Raw genomic sequence first — 26,023 nt, 5'->3', positions numbered from 1 at the left:
TTTAAATTAGACTTATAATCTTCTTTATGCAAGGGACTGACTGTAGAACTTCTAAATGAGCAGTAATTTACCATCAAAAAGATACATATTAAGTCTTTTGGAAATAGTTTTGCCATAATCAGAGAAATGATTGAGAGAAATTGAGGTCTGGGATGTTAGCAGCACTTGGATCAAATTAGTCAATCCGGGGCATTTTGAAGTTGCTCTGAGTGCACAAGCCTGAAGGAGGTACTGGCCAGTCACCTATCCTGAGCCAGATGGCTGGGGATGAACTGGATCTTCATTTATTCAATAGGGAAAATAGTCTCTGTAATCGCACTTGTAAATGCACTCATTTGGATGAAACTGACTGAAATCCTTTTTTTCTTTAATTTTAAAGATTATATTTATTTGACAGAGAGGGACACAGTGAGAGATGGAACACAAGCAGGGGGAGTGGGAGAGGGAAAGCAGGCTTCGCGTTCCAGGAGCCCAATGTGGGACTCAATTCCAGGACCCTGGGATTATGACCTGAACCGAAGGCAGATGCTTAACAACCAAGCCACCCATGAGCCCCCAAATTGACTGAAATTCTTACCACTAGGATCACAACAATTATCAGCAAGATCTGGAATAAACGTGTTGAAAATATTTTATATAATCTAAATCCAATAATAGTAGACTACCTCAACATTTCTACCTTCTGGAGATATATATACATTATATATATAATATATATATATTATATTATGTTGTATTAATATATATCACATTTATCTTATATATATTATATTATGTTAATATATATACAAAGCTTTATATATATATATAAAATTTTAATAACCAAGATACTATTGACTTTTGATTTCTAGGCCATAATGAAGCCAACCCAAATATTTACCAATTTGGAAGCATAGGACTAGAAGTTCTTACTTATATTATCATATACTATGAGTACACACTGACAAGTATACTTAAATTGGCTAAAAAATATACAGATAGCCAAAGTAACCTGCAGATATCCAAAACTGCATATTCTTTGAATGTGTAATAGTCTTACAAGTATTTTCAAGTAAAAAATTAATTCTGGAAATTTAGAATCTCATGCTGATATTTAGGCATAGTCCATTTCTTTATATAAGTGTACTATTTGAATGAGGTTACTTAACCAACTTTTGTTTCATTTTACAGAGACATTCATCCAAATAATACAGGATATACACAATAAATGAAGTTCTTAGAAACCATGAAATTAGAAGTTCCATGGTCCTAAAATCAAATATCCCACTGTTTACTAGATTAACTCAGCCACAGGAATCTCAGAGGCCTGACTGACATTTCCCGTTAGTTTAAAGGTTTGGGTTTTACAAGGCAAGGAATTGACCCTGTTTCCTTCAAAACTGTAATAACGACTCTCTAATATGAGAATGATGGCAGTGCCCACATAATCGTTCACAATCTAAAAGATGGGGCTAGTCCTCAACATGGCTGGCTAAGAACATCACTTTTTCCCAATCAATATGCCTTAAAGTACACAAACTATGAAACTATGAAAAACATAGCTGAACAAAGCTAAAGATGCATGATAAAAAAGGATAAAAGCCTAGTGGTTCTGAATTTCAATTGGAATTGTCAATATGGAGCATCTAGGTGGCTCAATTCATTAAGCCACTGCCTTCAGTTCAGGTCATGATCCTAGAGTACTATAATCAAGTCCCATATTGGGCTTCCCCCACTGGGCAAGGAGCCTGCTTCTCCCACTCCCTCCACCTGCCATTCCCCATGCTTGTGCTCGTGTGCTCTCTCTCTCAAATAAATAAATAAAATCTTTTTAAAAAAAAGAAATTGTCAATATGATCTCAAGACATGTTTTTAACTGTGTGTATAGGTATATATCCTAACTCTGCCCAATGGGAAGATCCAGGGACAAAAGAGCATAGTAATGAGTACCTCTTATGCTCAGATTGTAATTTCCATAGATCAGTTCCCACTAAACAAGAACCAGGGCTCCCTGTAAAAATGGCTGACTCTAGGTCATTGAGGTAGAAAATGTAAAACATAAGCCTGGAATATATTGTCACACCAGAAAGTAAGAAAGCCACCTGGCATGGCCTAGGACAGGGGTCACCCACCTGAGTAAGTTCCATTTATTTGAGCTGAGATAAAGATAATAAGTGTGATGGGTCAAAACACATCAAATGTATTTAAATCCACAAGTTGATGACAATGACAATGACGAAAATGTGGTGATGACAAAGACCATGGTGCTGGGGACAATAACAATAATACTAATAACCCCTTGGTCACTTTTAGGTGATGCCAGTGAACTACCTCTTTACTTTTAAAAAACGTGCGGAAAAAGACAAAGTATCAAGCATTTCTACCATCCTCCCTTTATTATTTCCGTATTAAGGTAACTCATATTTGATATGGGAGAGCTTTCCTTGCTGGGACTATTCTAGCTACTAAATCAAGAAGGACTGGTTATCACGGAGCCATTCTACAATCCTTAACAAATCAATGAATGTAGGAGGGGTCACCGGTGGTTGACAGCTTCACAAAAAGGAAATAATTACAAGAAACATAATAGTCAGAAGAACACATTAAATGACTGTGCCATTAAATGGCAACAAGCAAAATTGAAAATATGGGAAACTGTATAGGATAAACACAGTTTCAGCAACAACCACCAACCTCCCAAAAGGGGTGGGGGGGATGAACTTAAGACACTCACTGTTCACTTGCAAAATGTCAACTTAACTGTTATCACAATGCAAATAAATGGCTAAGAGAAATAAGATTATAAGACAGTCAAGGAAATCTGAACACTGATTATTTTTCCAGATCACGCATAGTGTTTATTATTATTTAAAGGGCTCTTATCTTTCAGAGCAGGGGTCTGAGGCTCCATCCAGCCAGTCACCTGTTTTGTATAGCTCAAAAGCTGAGAATGATTTATATGTTTTTAATCATTTAAAAAAAAAAAACAGGGAGGAGTCAAGATGGCGGAGAAGTAGCAGGCTGAGACTACTTCAGCTAGCAGGAGATCAGCTAGATAGCTTATCTAAAGATTGCAAACACCTGCAAATCCATCGGCAGATCAAAGAGAAGAAGAACAGCAATTCTGGAAACAGAAAAACAACCACTTTCTGAAAGGTAGGACTGGTGGAGACGTGAATCCAAAGCAACGAGAAGATAGACCCCACGGGGAGGGGCCGGCTCCCGGCAAGCGGCGGAGCAATGGAGCACAAAATCAGGACTTTTAAAAGTCTGTTCCACTGAGGGACATTGCTCCAGAGGCTAAACTGGGGCGCGGGGTCAGCGTGGCCTCAGGTCCTGCAGGGTCACAGAAGGATCGGGGGTGTCTGAGTGTCACAGAGCTTGTGGGTATTGGAATGGGAAAGCCGGCAACAGAGACAGAGCCGACAGTAAGCTCACATCTCGGTGTTGCCTTGACCCAGCCACAGGCTCGGTGGGCTTGGAGCACGGCTAGAGGTCAGGCAGACGGGAGTAACTGGGCGCTGTTCTCTGAGGGCGCATTGAGGAGTGGGGCCCCAGGCTCTCGGCTCCTCCAGGCAGGAGACCAGGAGGCCGCCATTTGTATTCCCGTCCTCCGGAACTCTACGGAAAGCGCTTAGGGAACAAAAGCTCCTGAAAGCAAACCTGAGCGGATTACTCAGCCCGGCCCCTGGTAAGGGGGGGTGCAATTCCGCCTGGGGCAAAAACACTTGAGAATCACTACACCAGGCCCCTCCCCCAGAAGATCAACAAGAAATCCAGCCAAGACCAAGTTCACCTACCAAGGAGTGCGGTTTCAATACCAAGGAGAGCAGCAGAATTCCAGAGGAGGAGAAGGCAAAGCACGGAACTCATGGCTTTCTCCCTGTGATTTTTTTTTAGTCTTGCAGTTAATTTCATTTTCTTCTTTTTCATTTTTTTTTTCTCGCCTTCTGGTAAAATTTATTTTTTAACTTTTACCCTTTTCTTTTTTAATGTTTTTTAACTATTTTCTCTAATATATATATTTTTTCTTTTTTATATTTTTCTTTATTCGTTTTCTTTTTTTTAATTCTTTTCTTTTTTTTTTCTTTTTTTTTTTTCTTCCTTTTTGAACCTCTTTTTATCCCCTTTCTCCCCTCTCACGATTTGGGATCTCTTCTGATTTGGTTAAAGCATATTTTCCTGGGGTTGTTGCCACCCTTTTAGTATTTTACTTGCTCCTTCATATACTCTTATCTGGACAAAATGACAAGACGGAAAAATTCACCACAAAAAAAAGAACAAGAGGCAGTACCAAAGGCTAGGGACCTAATCAATACAGACACTGGTAATATGTCAGATCTAGAGTTCAGAATGACAATTCTCAAGGTTCTAGCCGGGCTCGAAAAAGGCATGGAAGATATTAGAGAAACCCTCTCAGGAGATTATAAAAGCCCTTTCTGGAGAAATAAAAGAACTAAAATCTAACCAAGTTGAAATCAAAAAAGCTATTAATGAGGTGCAATCAAAAATGGAGGCTCTCACTGCTAGGATAAATGAGGCAGAAGAAAGAATTAGTGATATAGAAGACCAAATGACAGAGAATAAAGAAGCCGAGCAAAAGAGGGACAAACAGCTACTGGACCACGAGGGGAGAATTCGAGAGATAAGTGACACCATAAGATGAAACAACATTAGAATAATTGGGATTCCAGAAGAAGAAGTAAGAGAGAGGGGAGCAGAAGGTATACTGGAGAGAATTATTGGGGAGAATTTCCCCAATATGGCAAAGGGAACGAGCATCAAAATTCAGGAGGTTCAGAGAATGCCCCTCAAAATCAATAAGAATAGGCCCACACCCCGTCACCTAATAGTAAAACTTACAAGTCTTGATGACAAAGAGAAAATCCTGAAAGCAGCCCTGGAAAAGAAGTCTGTAACATACAATGGTAAAAATATTAGATTGGCAGCTGACTTATCCACAGAGACCTGGCAGGCCAGAAAGAGCTGGCATGATATTTTAAGAGCACTAAACGAGAAAAACATGCAGCCAAGAATACTATATCCAGCTAGGCTATCATTGAAAATAGAAGGAGAGATTAAAAGCTTCCAGGACAAACAACAACTGAAAGAATTTGCAAACACCAAACCAGCTCTACAGGAAATATTGAAAGGGGTCCTCTAAGCAAAGAGAGAGCCTACAAGTGCTAGATCAGAAAGGAACAGAGACCATATACAGTAACAGTCACCTTACAGGCAATACAATGGCACTAAATTCCTATCTCTCAATAGTTACCCTGAATGTGAATGGGCTAAATGCCCCTGTCAAAAGACACAGGGTATCAGAATGGATAAAAAAAAACAAAACAAAACCCATCTATATGTTGCCTCCAAGAAACTCATTTTAAGCCCGAAGACACCTCCAGATTTAAAGTGAGGGGGTAGAAAAGAATTTACCATGCTAATGGACATCAGAAGAAAGCAGGAGTGGCAATCCTTATATCAGATGAATTAGATTTTAAGCCAAAGACTATAATAAGAGATGAGGAAGAACACTATATCATACTCAAAGGGTCTGTCCAACAAGAAGATCTAACAATTTTAAATATCTATGCCCCCAACGTGGGACAGGCAACTATATAAACCAATTAATAACAAAATCAAAGAAACACATCAACAATAATACAATAATAGTAGGGGACTTTAACACTCCCCTCACTGAAATGGACAGATCATCCAAGCAAAAGATCAGCAAGGAAATAAAGGCCTTAAACGACACACTGGACCAGATGGACATCACAGATATATTCAGAACATTTCATCCCAAAGCAACAGAATACACATTCTTCTCTAGTGCACATGGAACATTCTCCAGAATAGATCACATCCTCGGTCCTAAATCAGGACTCAACCGGTATCAAAAGATTGGGATCATTCCCTGCATATTTTCAGACCACAATGCTCTAAAGCTAGAACTCAACCACAAAAGGAAGTTTGGAAAGAACCCAAATACATGGAGACTAAACAGCATCCTTCTAAAGAATGAATGGGTCAACTGGGAAATTAAAGAAGAATGAAAAAAATCATGGAAACAAATGATAATGAAAATACAATGGTTCAATATCTGTGGGACACAACAAAGGCAGTCCTGAGAGGAAAATATATAGCGGTACAGGCCTTTCTGAGGAATCAAGAAAGGTCTCAGGTACACAACCTAACCCTACACCTAAAGGAGCTGGAGAAAGAACAAGAAAGAACCCCTAAGCCCAGCAGGAGAAGAGAAATCATAAAGATCAGAGCAGAAATCAATGAAATAGAAACCAAAAAAACAATAGAACAAATCAACTAAACTAGGAGCTGGTTCTTTGAAAGAATTAATAAAATTGATAAACCCCTGGCCCGACTTATCAAAAAGAAAAGAGAAAGGACCCAAATAAATAAAATCATGAATGAAAGAGGAGAGATCAAAACTAACACCAAAGAAATACAAACTATTATAAGAACATACTATGAGCAAGTCTACGCCAACAAATTTGACAATCTGGAAGAAATGGATGCATTCCTAGAAACATATAAACTACCACAACTGAATCAGGAAGAAATAGAAAGCCTGAACAGACCCATAACCAGTAAGGAGATTGAACAGTCATTAAAAATCTCCAAACAAACAAAAGCCCAGGGCCAGACGGCTTCCCGGGGGAATTCTACCAAACATTTAAAGAAGAACTAATTCCTATTCTCCTGAAACTGTTCCAAAAAATAGAAATGGAAGGAAAACTTCCAAACTCATTTTATGAGGCCAGCATCACCTTGATCCCAAAACCAGACAAGGATCCCATCAAAAAAGAGAGCTATAGACCAATATCCTTGATGAACACAGATGCGAAAATTCTCACCAAAATACTAGCCAATAGGATTCAACAGTACATTAAACAATTATTCACCACGACCAAGTGGGATTTATTCCAGGGCTGCAAGGTTGGTTCAACATCCGCAAATCAGTCAATGTGATACAACACATCAATAAAAGAAAGAATAAGAACCATATGATACTCTCAATAGATGCTGAAAAAGCATTTGACAAAGTACAGCATCCCTTCCTGATCAAAACTCTTCAAAGTGTAGGGATAGAGGGCACATACCTCAATATCATCAAAGCCATCTATGAAAAACCCACCGCAAATATCATTCTCAATGGAGAAAAACTGAATGCTTTTCCGCTAAGGTCAGGAACACGGCAGGGATGTCCATTATCACCACTGCTATTCAACATAGTACTAGAGGTCCTAGCCTCAGCAATCAGACAACAAAAGGAAATTAAAGGCATCCAAATCGGCAAAGAAGAAGTCAAATTATCACTCTTTGCAGATGATATGATACTATATGTGGAAAACCCAAAAGACTCCACTCCAAAACTGCTAGAACTTATACAGGAATTCAGTAAAGTGTCAGGATATAAAATCAATGCACAGAAATCAGTTGCATTTCTCTACACCAACAATAAGACAGAAGAAAGAGAAATTAAGGAGTCAATCCCATTTACAATTGCACCCAAAACCATAAGATACCTAGGAATAAACCTAACCAAAGAGGCACAGAATCTATACTCAGAAAACTATAAAGTACTCATGAAAGAAATTGAGGAAGACACAAAGAAATGGAAAAATGTTCCATGCTCATGGATTGGAAGAATAAATATTGTGAAAATGTCTATGCTACCTAAAGCAATCTACACATTTAATGCAATACTTATCAAAGTACCATCCATCTTTTTCAAAGAAATGGAACAAATAATTCTAAAATTTATATGGAACCAGAAAAGACCTCAAATAGCCAAAGGGATATTGAAAAAGAAAGCCAACGTTGGTGGCATCACAATTCCGGACTTCAAGCTCTATTACAAAGCTGTCATCATCAAGACAGCATGGTACTGGCACAAAAACAGACACATAGATCAATGGAACAGAATAGAGAGCCCAGAAATAGACCCTCAACTCTATGGTCAACTCATCTTCGACAAAGCAGGAAAGAATGTCCAATGGAAAAAAGACAGCCTCTTCAATAAATGGTGCTGGGAAAATTGGACAGCCACATGCAGAAAAATGAAATTGGACCATTTCCTTACACCACACACAAAAATAGACTCAAATGGATGAAGGACCTCAATGTGCGAAAGGAATCCCTCAAAATCCTTGAGGAGAACACAGGCAGCAACCTCTTCGACCTCAGCCGCAGCAACATCTTCCTAGGAACATCGCCAAAGGCAAGGGAAGCAAGGGCAAAAATGAACTATTGGGATTTCTTCAAGATCAAAAGCTTTTGCACATCAAAGGAAACAGTTAACAAAATCAAAAGACAACTGACAGAATGGGAGAAGATATTTGCAAATGACATATCAGATAAAGGACTAGTGTCCAGAATCTATAAAGAACTTAGCAAACTCAACACCCAAAGAACAAATAATCCAATCAAGAAATGGGCAGCGGATAAAAATATATGTTTATAAAAAATTAAAAATTAAAAAAAAAAAAAGAAATGGGCAGAGGACATGAACAGACATTTCTGCAAAGAAGACATCCAAATGGCCAACAGACACATGAAAAAGTGTTCCATATCACTCGGCATCAGGGAAATACAAATCAAAACCACAATGAGATATCACCTCACACCAGTTAGAATGGCTAAAATCAACAAGTCAGGAAATGACAGATGCTGGCGAGGATGTGGAGAAAGGGGAACCCTCCTACACTGTTGGTGGGAATGCAAGCTGGTGCAGCCACTCTGGAAAACAGCATGGAGGTTCCTCAAAATGTTGAAAATAGAACTGCCATATGACCCAGCAATTGCACTACTGGGTATTTACCCTAAAGATACAAATGTAGTGATCCCAAGGGACACCTGCACCCGAATGTTTATAGAAGCAATGTCTACAATAGCCAAACTATGGAAAGAACCTAGATGTCCATCAACAGATGAATGGATCAAGAAGATGTGGTATATATACACAATGGAATACTATGCAGCCATCAAAAGAAATGAAATCTTGCCATTTGCGACAACATGGATGGAACTAGAGTGTATCATGCTTAGCCAAATAAGTCAAGCAGAGAAAGACAACTATCATATGATCTCCCTGATATGAGGAAGTGGTGATGCAACATGGGGGCTTAAGTAAGTAGCAGAAGAATCAATGAAACAAGATGGGATTGGGAGAGAGACAAACCATAAGTGACTCTTAATCTCATAAAACAAACTGAGGGTTGCTGGGGGGAGGGGGATTAGGAGAAGGGGGTGGGATTATGGACACTGGGGAGGGTATGTGCTTTGGTGAGTGCTGTGAAGTGTGTAAACCTGGTGATTCACAGACCTGTACCCCTGGGGATAAAAATATATGTTTATAAAAAATAAAAAATTTAAACAAACAAACAAACAAAAACAACAACAACAACAACAACACAAACAAAGCAGGAATACTATTTTGTGACAATGAGACTCATATGAAATTCAAAGGTCAGTGTCCATATGCAAGGCTGCACTGAAAACAGCCACTATCCTACACGTGTGTGTTGTCTGCAGAGCTGTGCAGTTGCCACAAAGCCCGTCTGGCCTGCAAAATTTACTATCTGGCTCTTTACAGAAAGTGTTTTCCAGCCCCTGTTTTAGAAAAACATTAACAAGTTAAATGATATGATGACTGGGATTGCTTCAAAAATAATCAGAGGGGGAGCAGGTGGAAACAGAGAGGCAGCAATTGGCCACATAGTGTTAGGTGTTGAAGTGGAATGTTGAGTATATTAAACTTTTTCCAATTTCTCTCTAACTCTGTGTATATTTACAATTTGCTGCCATATGACCCAGCAATTGCACTACTGGGTATTTACCCTAAAGATACAAATGTAGTGATCCCAAGGGACACATGCACCCGAATGTTTATAGAAGCAATGTCCACAATAGCCAAACTATGGAAAGAACCTAGATGTCCATCAACAGATGAATGGATCAAGAAGATGTGGTATATATAATGTAATAAATGTGTAATGTAATGTAATGTAATAAAGGTGAAAAGAAACTTTCTTCAAGGAAGATGTGAAGAAAGGAATGGCTCATTTTTCTGTATTACGGAACAACTATTTTAACTGTGGTTATTTCGCCCCACTGATTTTGCTACTGGCTTGCAAATACTCCAGTGTTGTAGAACTATTTTGTGTAGGTGTCATTCACTTCCTGGGCAAGCACCAAACTTTCTCATTTCTATGGTAAAGGTACCAGCACCAGTAGAAAAGAAAGTGTACTTTGACCCAGGGAAGACATATCCCGGAGCTTGCGGCCTGGATCTCTGGCAACATTTGCCTAACTCATATACTTAGCGCATGGAAAATATATAATATACATTTCTTGAGTGAAAGTAATAAGGGGCTTCCAAATCTTAAAAATAAACAGAAACTCCGTTAGTCACTTGTTCTTTGTGCTTAGAGGACATCACTTCTAACAGAGACAAACAATTTTATTACACTTGGACAAGAGCCAATGCCCTTTCTTTTGCATGAAGGGAACAAAGGATGGGAGTTTTAGAAGTAAGGAGGTATGCAGACGAGAATAAAAAACTGCTTTATGACTTCAAAGTTCATCCTCTGTAGGAACTGCCTGGCGGCCGCTGTGAACCAACCAAAAATGTTCAGGTCTTGCCTCCTGCTGAGTCACACTTCTACAGTCCAAAAGACATTTTTAAAATAAAAACCCATCAGAAATTGCCAAATTTTCTTTCCATCTCAAGGAAGGACTTAGGTAAACATCTCTCTTTCCTTTCTCTGTACATGATGCCTGATGATGAAACTGAAAACCTTCTAGGACTTCCAAGGCCACCACAGGCCTATACATAAACTGCCCACATAAGACATTTCTATTTTTCCTCTCCTTCCAAAAAAAAAAAAAAAAAAAAAAAGACAGAAGAGGAAAACAAAAGCAAAAACAAAACAAAAAACTAGAGATCCTAATAGTGTCCAAACCCTCCAGGACCCTCAGTCCTAGGCCTGGCTCAGTAAAAGGAGATAGAAAAACAGAGCGTTCGTATTCTCAGCCCTCAATCACAGAAATTCCAGAGCACGGCCACCTCTGCCTTCTCTTCTTGTGACACAGCTATGGATTCTCAGAGCCAAGAAAAACAAATGAACCACTTGATGAATTTGAGAAAAGCTGCAAAAAAAAAAAAAAAAAAAAGAAAGAAAGAAAAAAGAAAAAATTGCTTTCACAGGATTTATGGCTCTTGGCCTCAAAGTAAGCAGCCCTTAAGAGGACAAGTTGATGCCTTTCTCTTCTGCCCTCAGAACTGAACCATCTTGACCCATGGTTTCAAGTACCATTTCCCATTCTGGCCCGGAGACCTTTAGACTGCTGCTGAGGACAGAGCTCTCCAACTGCTGCTCCAACTTTTTCTGGGGCATCCTTCTTGAAGCACCAGAGATTTATGTCTTTTTGGACAGAGTTAGGTCATATCACAAAATAAAATTTATTAATTAATGCCTCCTGGAATCTCGCATGGTAAGTTATACTGCATCTTTACCTTTAAATTAAGCTAATCCAAACTCACACTAAATTAAAACATACAGTATATGCTTTGAAGGCTTTTGGTGGTTTCAGTCTGAATGTGCATATTGCATTTTATATATATATTCAACTGACTAAAACAATAATGGGTGTAATTTCAACCACTCAAAGTTTTAAGGAACAAATGGTTCCTATAGCAACTGAAGACAGTCCTATTTGTGCATTCCTGGTATTTTCTATGATGGTAAGTGATGTTAAATTTATGCTTTAATATATATGGTATAAAATACCCAAGTTAAACTTGCCAAGGGAACCATAATTTTACTTCTTTTCAAATCATTTTATGGCTTTTATACATAATAGCAAAATTGGACTGATATACAGTTCTGCTTTTTCCCCTCATAATCTATAAAGGAAACTAAAAGCAACCAAGAAAGGTTGACCAAACATACATTCCCTAACAAAAAAGCCAAGGCAACATCCACACACATGAATAGAATTTTAATTTTAAATTCTGATAAAAGCTATCATGTAAATTACTACATGGTGTTTATGAATCCACAAGGAAATGTCTGGGTCTTTGTACTATGCAAGAGGCATTATAGTTAAGGATGTACATTCTGGAGTTACATGGCATGGCTCAAATCTTCAGTCTTGTTACTGGCAATGTGTTCCTGGAAAAATTAGTGAAACTTCCTAAGCTTGTTTCTTCTCCTGTGGGCATTAAAGAGAGTGTTCCTGTGGATCAGTTCAGAGAAAAAAAATGCCCAGACACAGCCTAGCAAAGTATCTAGCACACAGCAGTGCTCAGTAAATGGAGTTGTAATTTTTTTTTTATTTCAAACACATCTGTTGAAGTCAGTAATATAAATACTGCAACATAATTTATAATTTATTCATTCATAAATCAAATTATATAGCAGGCCAGACTACCTATTTATGAGAACCATTTTAAGTTATAAAAATCTGAAGATTTTCCTTTTTCTCTCTCAAAAAAGACCCACAAAGGACTAAAAATCTAACTCAGAAAAGAAATATGAGAAATGTATTACACTGGTGAGAAATACTGTTTTCACAATTGGGTAACTCAGACCCATTTAAGTGGAATTACATATCAAACTCTCAAAAGAAAAAAAGAAAATCTCTAGGCCAACAACTACAAAAGTTTTAATCCTAAGTGAACATTATTCTTAGAAAATCAGTCTATCCAATTCAAGAGCTCATACTGCATTACATTCCATACCAAAAAAAGAAAAACAAAAAGTGAGGTGGGTTCATCTATCAATTACTATGACACAGGTCTGCTGTCATAGTGAGGACTCAATCATATTGTCCTTGAGAGGTGCATTTCTATTACCTTTCTTTGAAGTCCTGTGGCAAGAACTTTTTTCTACGGGGTGAAATAGAATGCAAAATTTTACAACAGAGGGGGAAAAAATACCTAGGGGAAAGGTATACGAAATGAAGGTTTAAAAGAGATGACATACTAAGCAGAGAAAGACAACTATCATATGATCTCCCTGATATGAGGAAGTGGTGATGCAACATGGAGGCTTAAGTGGGTAGGAGAAGAATAAATGAAACAAGATGGGATTGGGAGGGAGACAAACCATAAGTGACTCTTGATCTCACAGAACAAACTGAGGGTTGGTGGGGGGAGGGGATTTGGGAGAAGGGGTTGGGATTATGGACATTGGAGAGGGTATGTGCTTTGGTGAGTGCTGTGAAGTGTGTAAACCTGGTGATTCACACACCTGTACCCCTGGGGATAAAAATATATGTTTATAAAAAATAAAAAATTAATTAAAAAAAAAAAAGAGATGACATACTAACCACATCTGCTTCCAGAACTATTCTAACTCTGTGTGATATTTGTTGAATACTCTGAAATAGCAAAAGAGACATCATTAGGTTCTATGTATCCCTTCTCTCATCAAAACCATCCCTTGGAGATGAACCATAGCCATAAAACCAGCATCCCAGAAAGACAGAGTCTGTGTCTGTTTCTTGTGCCAGCCTTTGAGACTCACCTGGAGGAGACACATGATTTGTTCAGGCAGGCAGTAAGGGAAGTGCCAGGAGCAGGCATTTACTGAGTATTTGTTATGTTATAGGTACTATTCTAGCTGCTACATTGCAACAGTATTTTTAATAGAGTACTTCATAGTAACACCATCTGATTTTTTTTTCTATTTCTATGAAGAGATGCATGTTATGAAATCATTTAAAAATGTTATTCTGGTGCCTTACTTCTAATGAGCACTAAGCCCTATTTGCTAAAAAAGTAAAACTCAATGATATTATACTACAATGGCTCCAAAATTAACACAGCTATTTTCACAGTAAATCTGAGCATATTTGATTAAAAGACAAGTACTTGATGAAGAAATATGTCCACATGGCAAAATTTACTTATTTGTAAATACATATTTATCATTGACTTTCACTAGCAAACTAAACTGTATTTAATACATATCATAATTAAATACATAATATACGATTGTGTTACAGTTTCCTACCTTTTCTGGGCTTTCACTTTCTCATGAATAAAATTTGATTTTAAGACTATTCCACATTCAGATATTACATAATTCTGTGATTCTAGAAAATAAGCTATTGAAGAATGATAGGGGTCTCAAGATCTGTGGAGAGAAAATCACTGTCTTCCAGGTTTCCTTGGCCAATTCCTATTCACCCCACTTGCTCATGCCAGTTCCTGGCTTGGTCAAAGCTGCCATTCATCTATTTTTCAAAAGGCATCCCTACTGCCCCTCTGATTTCTGCCATTTGTCCTGGAGGCTGAACCACTTTCATTTCCCGCCCACTTCTGAGTTTAAGATGGTAGCCAAATGCTGTAGACTGAATGCTTGGGTCTCTCCCAAATTCGTATGATCGAACCTAATCTCCAGTGTGACGGTACCGAGGTGGGCCTTCGGGAGGTAATTAGGCTTAGAGGAAGTCATCAGACTGAATCCCTCTTGATGGAATTGGCATCCTTATAAGGATGCCTCACCCAGAGCTCTCTCTCTCTGCATGCGAGGATGCAGTAAGAAGGCTGTCCATAAAACAGGGAACCAGAGTCCTCACTGAAAACTTCACCATGATGGTACCCTGACCTTGGACTTCAGTCTCTATAAATTGTTTAAGCCACGCAGCCCGTGGTGGTTTGTTATAGCAGTCCAAACCAATGAAGACACCGAATAAAAAGATGAAGGAATTTGGAGGAGCCTCCACAATGATCAAAAATGAATTAAACAGCAGAAGTTACAAAAATGTCCAAACTACACAGATGCAGGGGAAGAGGGCAAGGCGGCCCATGTTTCCTAGAAAACAATGTGCACAAGCCATCTTCAGATTTATGACTATCAATACTAGCTTTGGTGACCATCTTTATTTATTGAAAAGTTAAAACTGGTATTATAAATATTAATTCTTAGGGGAAACAAGTGTATGTAGGATAATAAAATTTAAAATGCTTCAGAAAGTACAACAGTAATATTAATATGGCCATACATGTTTTAAGGGGCATTTAGGACTGTGTAAAAATACATCTAACTCATGAGAGACTATGGATTCTGAAAAACAATCTGAGGGTTTTGAAGGAGCGGGGGGTGGGAGGTTGGGGGAACCAGCTGGTGGGTATTAGCGAGGGCACAGATTGCATGGAGCACTGGGTATGGTGCAAAAACAATGAATACTCTTACATTGAAAAGAAATAAAAAATTTTGAAAAAAGAATATTAAAAATAATACATCTAACTCAGAAATTGCCCATCAGTATGAAAAGAAGGATACCTAAAACTCTATTTTCTCTTCTCTATATCTTATTACATACTCTAAGATATTTTAAAAATGCAGGCTCCACAGTGATCAGAAAGTTGATAATAACAGGCAATACTGTCGTGTTTTGTGTACCTGAATGATTTTAGACATACATTTCATTTGAGTGTATCCCACAGCGACAGTCCCTGCTGAGACCATGTATCTGATAGCACAGAGCCAAGTATCTCAACAAACACACTGCATGCCACTCTCATGCTACAAAGAGAAAACCATTTTGTAGACACAGTCTTCCTACTGTACATTGTCTGGAAGGTGTTTTAAGTCCTTTGCTGCTGTACTAATGGATGCTCGTGAACTGTGTTTTACTCTGTTGTTTCGTATTCTAGAAAAACCAATTCTATGTTGACAATAACCTGTAGCCCACAGATGAGACGGGGAAAATGTAAGCAGATGGGACACATCTGCTAATCATAAACATTTCTTCATTAGTGTCATCATCAAATTTATATGTGCTATGTTTTTGTGAAAGGCTCTGACAGCGATCATATTTAATCTATATTTTAAACAACTGAACCGCTGGCCATTTTGTAGAGGTGGATCAGTATGGGCATGTAATACATATGGTACATATGGACTTTTTTTTTCTTTTTTGGTTATGATGGCTCCTTGAGGTTAATCATGCAATGTCAGTCACATCCAAATTCTTCCAACAGAGTGGTAAATACATATTACTTATTCATCTAGATTTGGAATATGGGAAGATGTTTTAGGATAGTGGAATCAAGCAATAGGTAAGTAAAGGAAATATGGGTGTATGATTCCCTGCTATGCCATTTACCTCTATGACCCTGTGCAATCCTGCACCTCAAATTCATCTATGAAGGAAGAGGATGACCATGGGATATACCCATGAAACTAAGCAAATGCCTACAGCATAACTCAAAATATGGTCATACAATTAACACATATTATTATAAATGGTGATACTCCAAAGCATCAATGTTTCCCTAAATAAAAATGCATTATTAATTTCTAAATCTTGACTTAGTACTGAGAAGAAAAGTCTAAAAACATTTTTCCCATTCATTTTTCTGCCTGGATCTCAGAATTACTTTGAGATGCAAGTGACTCTGTAGGCAGGAGATAAGCATTTTTGAAACTGTGATAGCATTAAAGGAATGATGAAATGCCCATATTTATACCTCTACACTCGAAAGATCCTGCACCATGATTCCAAGTTTGTTTTTCCCCACAACTTCTAAAAGATGACCTCAGGCAAAGGCTAGGGCAAGGGTGAGAGGCTCGGAGGACTCTATGAAACCATCACCTGCCACAAATCCTCACTCAACTGGAAGTTACTTTGCACAAACACAGTTTAATAGAAACCATTCTTGCAAGTGAAGGACACTAGTCTTATTTCATTAGCTATTAATAAAATAAACATTTCCCCACAGGATGCTTATCCAACCAGAGGAAATAAATCATTTAACAGTAAAATTATTCTAACATCATAGAGATTCACACAGGGCACGCCAGGTCCAGGACAAATGGAGTTTCACTTAGAATTTGTCACAACACTTCTGTTTTGATCATCCCCTTCAGGGTATGACCACGAGGACAACTGGAGGGTAATAGGTAGTCATCAATGCCAAGAAAGGCAAGACAAGATTGGGTAATAGACAAGAAAGGCATTAATGGATGGACTGTAAAAACAATTTTGTCAACACTAATGATCACATGTAATAGAACAAAAGCAAGAGAGTTCAGGGGCATGGGAAATTCAATGTGATAGTCCCTTTAAGGCTAGTGAATACAGCTACCTTTGTACCTTGGCTTTTGCCTTTTTCTTTCCTGACTTGGGACATGCATTTGGCTCTGCTTGAGCCCAATAACTGTCAACCTTGAGCACACCCTGGAGCCCCCTGGGAATCCCTGAATGCGGGGACCTGACACAGACCCATTAAATCAGAATCCTGGTGTAGACCAGGCATTTTTTAACCCTCCCCCCACCAAGTGATCCTAGTGGAGTGAAGGCTCAGACTTTGTATTTAGACCTGTTTTTCAAAACAGCAGCTAGCTTTCTCCCTATGACAAGGCAGATTCTCTTTATTTTTTTATTGTTTTATATTTTTTAATTTAAATTCAATTAGCTAACATATAGTAAGTAAATTCATTAGCTTCAGATACAGATTCTCTTTAAAACATAATCTTCTCCTTTGTAGCAGGAAATAGTTAAAGATCCCCAATACCCAAGGTGATGCTAAATTGAACCAGGAGCATCCCAAGCCCAGGATATTTGTAAAAACAAAAAGATCAAATTGTAACCCTAATTTGCCTATAAATTCTTGGGAGTATCTAAGACTCGGCTAAGGCAAGAGTTTAGACTTTATACTGTGTTTCTCAAGTAACATTAACACAAATATCAGAAGCCCAAAACTATTTTACATGAAAATCTAAGATTCTGGAGATAAATCAAAGATGACAGGAAAGTGTCATTTTTAAAAGGTAGCTAATGCATTGTGGAAAATAACCATTAAAAATGCCTGTCTCATCAATTACCATACACAGCCCATCTTGATCAAGTTAAATACCAAACAACCACTAACGAAGAAAATAATTTTCGGTCTCTCATATCAAGATCCTAAAACAACTGGGAAGTGGGATACAAAAGAAAAAAAAAAAAAGAAAGAAAAGAAAAAACAAAATCAAACACTGAGGATCAGGATGGAGCACAGTAGCCACGGGCTGCAAAATCTCTTACAGTAGCGAGTGTAAAACTTTTGGAGAATGAGGAAGAGTTCAGATGAATTTGGTGCCTGCGGTCTCAGTCCTCTGCACACCTTCCTCCTTCCTGGCCAGTGGATCTTCTCACAGGAACACCAAGAGATGAGAAAACACTGACGTCAAGGTAGAAGGGTGAGGAATTGTGCAAGTGGGTCCAAGAATATTTTAAGAACCCTCCTCCAGAATGTACTCCCCAGCTGTCAACATATTGTTGCCTAATCTTGGGACAGCACATTAGGCCATCTTCCGTGTGCCCCAGAAGTCGAGGAATAAAAACAGCCTTTTATTTCAGTTGTGATGATGAAAAGGCAAGAGAAATTTAACAGTTTTAGAGTGTCACGCAACTGTGACACGTCACAGTCCTCATGACAGTGCAGAAGAGGAGGGACGATAAGAAGTGGAGAGGTGAGAGGCAGAGGACAGGTCAGCGTGCGGGAAGCTCAAGTCATGGGGGAATGGAACAGAAACACAAAGGTGTAAAGTCATGGATGGAGCGGCTCAGTAGCAAACTAACTTAAATGTAGGATTAACCAAACTAAAACAAGACCTACAAGGAAAGAGGGATAGATAGAAATCAACACTAGTCTCAGTAAAGAACGAGCGTCCTGCAGATCAATACATAAAAGGAAGAAACAAGAATGAAATCGGAGAATGCCATGGGAAGGGGAGGTGAGACACAGAGCCTAAAGCAGCGGGAGGCCTTCCAGGTGGAGAGGAGAGGTCTGAATCCCACTCATTCTTTCAGAATTCTGGCAACCATGGCTATGTCCATGACACTATTTGCCATGCAAAATACATATGGAATTTGAAAGATCATGGACTCTGAGAAACAAACTGAGGGTTCTGGAGGGGAGGGGGATGGGGGGTTGGGTGAGCCTGCTGGTAGGTATTAAGGAGCGCACATATTGCATGGAGCACTGGGCGTGGTGCATAAACAATGAATTTTGGAACACACACACACACATTATATTAAAAAAAAAAGACACAAATTATGATTACACTAAAAATGTCCACTTAAATAGTCAAAAGATGTGTTGTTAATTTCTAATCCTACTCTAAAAGTATTTTGACAACCATATCTTCAAAGCAACACGGCTCAGCAGAAGCAATGGGAAAAAACAGAAATTTAAAGGGAAAAACAAAAGGTCTGTGAAGAACAGTAGACATTATTTAGAACCTTTAGGAATCTCACAACTTATCAATAAAGAAGGAAGGAACAGAGACAAGTCACATCTTCAGTTGTCCATCAACAACCCAATCCTGACCCAGTTCCCTGGACCCCTCCCCAGGGGTCGTGCCCTTCTGCCTCTCGACCCTCCCTGAACAGGTCGGTGATGGTGAGTTACTGTACCTGCAACCACAGCCTGTCACCCGCCACAGTCCGGCCGATGGCACTGCACTGGAAGGTGGCAAACTGGCCTGCGTTGACTTCCACATTCTGAATCCGCAGGAAGTGGGGAGTTCTGGCTACATGAAGAAAGAGAGTGAAAGATTAAATTGGAGCTCTGTCACCTACATTTGTCTTGTTTGAATCTATCTGCAATTTGGGACCCTTCCGTTTTGTTTACCTTTAAAGGAAATGTGGCTTTTGATTATAAGAATGCTTTCAAGATCTCATCCTGATTGTAAAAGGGATCATGGAAGGCTTTGGTGTACTCTGTGAAAGAACAGAAAAGCCAAGCATTCTGGGATAGACCCAAGAAGAAAGAAGATATTTTATTGTTCCTGCTGTGCAAATTATCATAGCTCAGCAGTCTTCTTGTAATAACAGATCTGTATTAATAAAGATTACACTGAACCCTAATTGATGTTTTGAACAAAAACATATTAGATATTTATACGAGCAACATGAAAAGAACAGTAAGAAGTTAAATGATGTTGTCAAGGAAACTTTCTAAGCCAAGTACAAAGCTGTGCGTAATATATATTTTAATACAACTAATTGGTATGCAGCATTACTTATGTAATTTTACCCAACTACAAAAAATACTATCCTTATAGACAGACTCTGGGGAATTATGTTGGGACTGCCATAGCGTGGCAGTTTCTGCTGATTCTTACTCCTAATTTAAGAAGAAAGAATGATTCTAAATGCTAAACAACATTAAGTCTCATAACGGACATTGTCCATGGGGGACAACCCTCTGACTAAAGGATAATTCTATTTGATCGGAGAAGCACAGACCAAATTTCTGCAACAGACAACACAGGTGTGTGAAGGAACTGGAATGACAGGTCAGGAGTTAAATTTTATGATAGGCTCCATTATTGGGGAAAGTCTCTTATCACAGCAATGACAGGGTAAAAGCAAGGTGCTGGGAGGAAGGTGGTTAGGGAGTAGAAAAGGAAGGAACAGGATGCTGGTACTTTCTGGAGGGATGGATAAATCTTCTGGACAATAACTCGAATAAATTTCTCATGCTTTGCCAGCTTGTCCTCACCATCAGTGTGTCTTTAGGCCATGTCTAGGCACCTTCAAAGAATGGTACCCCACTACTGAGTACCCAAACGTGATAAACCAGCACTAATATTAACCTGTGCAGAACACAATTAGGAATAGAAGTGGGTTACTACCAAAAACAAAGAGAAATGTATTTTAATATCAGTAACACACAGTAAAAGCCCATTACTAACTTGGAGGCCACTAGTAATTCAAAAAATGTATTCATGATGTTTAGCAAGCCAAATGTCCTAAATAACTTCTACAAAAGTAGTATAACTATGGGTCATTGTTGCTAATACTAACATATTAATTTAAAGCTCTATGACCTATTTTTTACTAATTTATCTTTGGCCAAGAATAACATGATGTTGTGGTTTTTAAAAACCTCTGTAAAAAGTCCCTAAATCAAATTTCTCTTCTAGTCTCTGTTCCCAAAAAAGCTGAAAGATGTTTTGCTTTTAGAAAATGGCAAAAGGTGACATGTTTTGAGCACTTTTCCATCTTCGCATTCACAAATGCTCTGTGAGTAGGTATTGTTTTCCACTTTGCAAGTTGGGGAACTTGTAGGTTCTTGCCTAGTAAGTGTCAGAACCAGAGTGTGAACACTTCTAAAACCAGGCACATTGAGTTGAGTTCATATTATTTGAAATTAATAATAATAATTATTTGAAATTAATAATACAATTATTAAAAATAACAAAAGCATGTTATTTAAAATTAATCGATGAATTCATATTATTTAAATTGAATTTGTATTACTCAATTGAACTGATTTTATATTCTTTAAAACCGTTTACTCACAACTGCAACTTCTGTAGAATTCTACTCTCCTAACCTCACCTTTGACACAAATGAACAAACTTTCGCTACACAAAAAGTCCTAACGATTACTATTCTAGATTTACCTATATTAGGGGTTCCCAATATTAAAAGAAATCATTAAGAATTTGAGATTTGACTGAATCGACAGGACTACATTAGAAGCAAAAAAGCTGTTTCCTTGCTCAAAGGGGATGACGAACCATGAGAGACTGTGGACTCTGAGAAACAAGATGAAGGTTTTGGAGGGGAGGGAGTGGGGGGATGGGTGAGCCTGGTGGTGGGTACTAAGGAGGGCACGAACTGCATGGAATACTGGGTGTGGTGCATAAACAATGAACCTTGGAACACAGAAAAAAAAATAAAATAAAGACGTTAAAAAAAAAAGGAAATAAAAGCAAATGGAATATTCTTTTTCAAATCCACACAATACATCCATTATAGCACACCTGTCATCAATTGGAAACTTTTTCGACTTTTTCCCTTTTAAAATAATTCTAAGCACATTACCCCTAGCCACATGGACATCAAACTATACTATGCACAGAGCATTCATGAAAGGAAAAAAGATGATGGAAGGTAAGTTCTCTGTTCATCTGTGTGTTTGTACAGCAGTAGATTTTAGCTACTTCACAGGAATTCAGAGGGAGCTGATCAGAGCGGTCTGTGCTCTACAGGCCACACACACGTACAGACAGACACATACACACACACACTACCTTGCACTGCTAGCTCCTTAGGGAGCTGCTAGGTGCATTTCCTGTCAATCTTCCTGAGGCACTGGGGGTCCCCTTTCAAGGGGTCCCCCAGCCACACAGCCTCTGCCCATCTACAGAAACCGCTCTCCTCAGATTACCAGCAAGCTCCTAGCCAGCCCAACAGCCTTCTTTCCTCCTCCTCCTGTGTCCGAAGGGGAAATGTTTTCTACCACACTGATCTGTTTCCAAAACTTCCCCACAAAAACTTTCAAAGTTCTACTTTTGAAGTCACTTTCCTGAAGCTTTTTTCCTTTGTTCGTTCTTCCTTGTTCTCCTCCCCAAAAGTAGATTTGTCTCGGAATTAGGACTCAGCTCACTTCCCTTTCCAGAGTGTGGGCGCACCTGGTAGGTGTCCTCTACCCCCACAGAGCAACGTGAGATTCTTAGGGACAAGGAATCTGTTACCTTGTCACCACACAACACTCCCGTTGGCCACAAAGAGAGTCCTCCACCATCAGGAACCCTGGAGCCGCTCCAGTCACCTGTGTGCCCCGATCAGGGCAGACAAGCCCTTCTAGAGGCAGACCTGACTTCATGCCACACCCCAGGCAGAGGGCATCCAGACCACAGAAAACCACAGCCACTATACTCCCTGCTGGTGAGCTGTGGGCTAGAGCCCGAGCCACTGCTGGGGTCACACCAGGAGGAAAGCTTATAATCCAGGTGCGCTCAGAGGCTGATAGATACTACAGGGAACTATTGTCCTAAGAAGCACAGTAAAAAACAAAAAACAAAACAAAACAAAACAAAAACCATTCAGGCCAGTGAAGGAAAACCAGGTCCCAGGGGAAAAGGCAGGGGCAATGGAGATTGATAACTGACTTCAGATTTTGTGAAGTGAACTCAGTATGCAGAAACTACAGAGAGGCATGTTTCCCTAAGGGTGAAGAAGAGTTTTCCAACAGAGACTGCCAGAACATGGTAGGAGCAGGCTGGCGAGGGAGCCATGCGTAGACACAGAGTCCACAGCTGGCTGGGCAGAGAGGTGGGTAGAGCGGGAGTGCCTTTTGCGACTGGCATGCTATGGGCTGGTGCTGCTCTCAGTGGCTCAAAGGGCCGTTGGCACTTCTTCCCCCACTGCCGTGGTAGTGGTCCACCTGTGGTAATGGAGTCCTTCCTTCCTTTCTCCACAGGTGTTTTGGGTATGGAGGCTGCCTCTTCTGCTCCCTCTTTGGAGACACCTCTTGTATCCATGGGTAAACCGTAAGAAGGCTTCTGGTTGGAGTCACATGTAAAATGAGTATGCTCTCCAAAGCTGGCTGAGAATCCCAGGCTTCTTTGTTTAGAAGGGGCCTCTTGGCCTGGAAGCTCTTCTGTCAGGTTTTGATTTTGGCCTCTCTCTTCACCCTCTTTGGTCCTGCTCCTCCCTTGAGAACCTGCCAGTCAGCTGGCATGTGCCTTTCCAAGTCCTTGATGCCCACGTGCTCCACCAGTACAGGACTATGTCTGCTTCCTTTCTTGTCTGCGTGACTTTGCAAAGAATCATTTAGAACCTCAGTAGATCCTTTGAGAAAATCTCCCAAGCTGGCTCCCACCTACAGTAAGCATCACCTCCACTTCCATACTCCTGTGGGTTGTTAAAGACTGAGTATCCTCTTCGTTCAATTGGCAGGACGTCTCACTACTGCTGCCCTCTCCTGTCCATCTCATGCTTCCTCTCTCTGATTACCTCTCACTGAAGGCCACCATAGTAAGCTGGGTCCCTAAGACAAGGTTGAGTGTGTAGCCATCTTTTATGATCACTTCTGGTACAGGGATATTGCACCTGAGGTGCTACTCTGCCATTTCAGCCCACTGGGGGTAAGCCCAGGGTCAGTTCTGGGCCTGTCCTAAAAGTTTGGGGAGGATTTTGAGCATCACTCCTGGTATTTCTGTACATAGTTAAGCTATCAAAATTAAAAATCAAAAAAGTTTCCCCTAAAAACCCATTGTAAAATCTCCATGTGCTACTCATCTATGTCTTAAGACTTGGCTTCTTGTCCTGCACCCCACCTATGACTCCTTTTCCTCCCTCCTTTGTCTCCTCCCCATTCCCCAAGGCCCCCAAGGACTTTCTCAAAATCTTTCTCACTTCTTTCATGCACTACAAGTGAGTTCTCTTAAATTTCTCAATAAGAAGTTCTAATCAGAGTGTGTGGGGACAACACAGCTTAGTGTCTGTGCCTCTCCTCCCATAGATGCCAAAATGCAAGAAAGATTCTCTTTCCTATGGTAACATTTCCTTTCCTCATAAAATCACTAGAGATTTTCAGCCCTTCAAAGGTTTCTACACTTTCTGAGTGGCACAAGGGGAAAGCCAAAATACATTTAGTTTGAACATCAAGAGTAAGCTTCCCATGGGCTAAAATAATTTATAGAAAATAAATTTCAAATCTTGAAATTTTTAATTTCATTCCTTATCTAGCATGGCAGAGACTTATTTAACTTATTTTTCACTTTTACAAAATATTTTTAATAATAGACATTAAAAATAGGGAACTATTCAATTTTTAATCATACAAAAATTTATCTCTAAGAAATAATTTTTGAAATATGATATAATTCTATACAGCTTTATTTTTTTAAAGATTTTCTTTATTTATTTGACAGAGATCACAAGTAGACAGAGAGGCAGGCAGAGAGAGAGGGGGAAGCAGGCTCCCTGCCGAGCAGAGAGTGTGATGCAGGGCTCCATCCCAGGACCCTATCCCGAGGAGCCAAAGGCAGAGGCTTTAACCCACTGAGCCACCCAGGTGCCCCTATACACAGTTTAAAAAAAAATTGAACAAAAACTGTAACTTGTTCATACAAATAGCATGTTGACCTAAAGCCTGGACAAGGTGAGGAAGGCTGGGAAACTGAAGTTTGATTCATCCAGGAATGCTCGCAGAGATTACTTATTGTAGTAGACAAGGAGACAGATGAAAAGCCAAATAAGAACAGCTGAAAATGGAGTAAGAATGGGGAGGTGGTGGAATGAAGGAAAAAAGAAATTCAGTTGAAACCAAAAAGGGAAGCTTTTGCACCTGGTAGAATCCTTTCTCATGGGAGCATATTATAGGCTTCTATTATTCATGGGCTGCTCTGAAGTCTCTGGTGGGAGCTTCTGGCTTTGCCTTGCACTATCAGAACAACCCCTTGCCATTAAGAAAACTGAACACCCTCTAACATGGTCTATTGGTATCTTTCTCCCTTTTTGTGGTAACCATGCACTTAAAAATTTTTTAAAAATATTGTCAGCATTTTCCCATCTTAAATATTTATCTAAAACTATTTGAAAATCTGCCTGATATATCAGTGGTTCTGAACTAGGGCAATGGCCGTCCCCCCACCCCACCGCAGGTAACATCTCACGATGTCTGGAAACATTTTGGTTGTCACAACAGGGGTGGAGAAGGTAGGAGGCCTACTAGTATCTAGTGAAGAGACACCATGGATGGTGTTAAACAACCCGCAGTGCACAAGACAGTCCTCACCAAAAACAATCAACTGACCCAAAATGTCAGTAGGGTCGAGATTGAGAAGTCCTGATATCCATGATAAAGAGGGTTGCTGGGGGGAGGGGGTTTGGGAGAAGGGGGTGGGATTATGGACATTGGGGAGGGTATGTGCTTGGGTGAGTGCTGTGAAGTGTGTAAACCTGGTGATTCACAGACCTGTACCCCTGGGGATAAAAATATATGTTTATAAAAAATAAAAAATTAATTAAAAAAAAAAAAGTTTCCTGGACCACCCTCTCCTCTTGAACATTTGGAGTTCTGATATATAATGCTAAGATAAAAGATTCCATAATTAAATCATCGTATAGACTTTCTGCTTTTTCCTTAGGATAAATTTTCAGAAACTGAATTTAATAAGACAAAAGAAATGCATTTTTAAAAGACTTTTGACAGAAATTGCCAGACTACTTTGCTTAAAGCATGTAACAATTTCCATCTCTACTAGCAGGGTAAGAG

General features: G+C 39.4%; 1 protein-coding gene across 8 annotated transcripts in view; it reads right to left on the bottom strand.

Moving 5' to 3' along the window:
- The window catches only part of PTPRM (protein tyrosine phosphatase receptor type M), a 749,942-nt gene that overhangs the window by 392,871 nt on the left and 331,048 nt on the right, over positions 1-26,023 (bottom strand). For all 8 annotated transcript variants that reach the window (XM_082697317.1, XM_082697320.1, XM_082697313.1 and 5 more), the window contains exon 5: positions 19,420-19,535. In XM_082697317.1, coding sequence (XP_082553443.1) covers positions 19,420-19,535 — 116 coding nt within the window. The remainder of the gene's footprint in view (positions 1-19,419; positions 19,536-26,023) is intronic.

The sequence above is a fragment of the Mustela nivalis genome (genome assembly GCF_964662115.1).
Source record: "Mustela nivalis genome assembly, chromosome: 14".
NCBI classification, from domain to species: domain Eukaryota; kingdom Metazoa; phylum Chordata; class Mammalia; order Carnivora; family Mustelidae; genus Mustela; species Mustela nivalis.
Note: the sequence above shows the minus strand (reverse complement) of the source record. Positions and strands in the feature narration are given on the sequence as shown.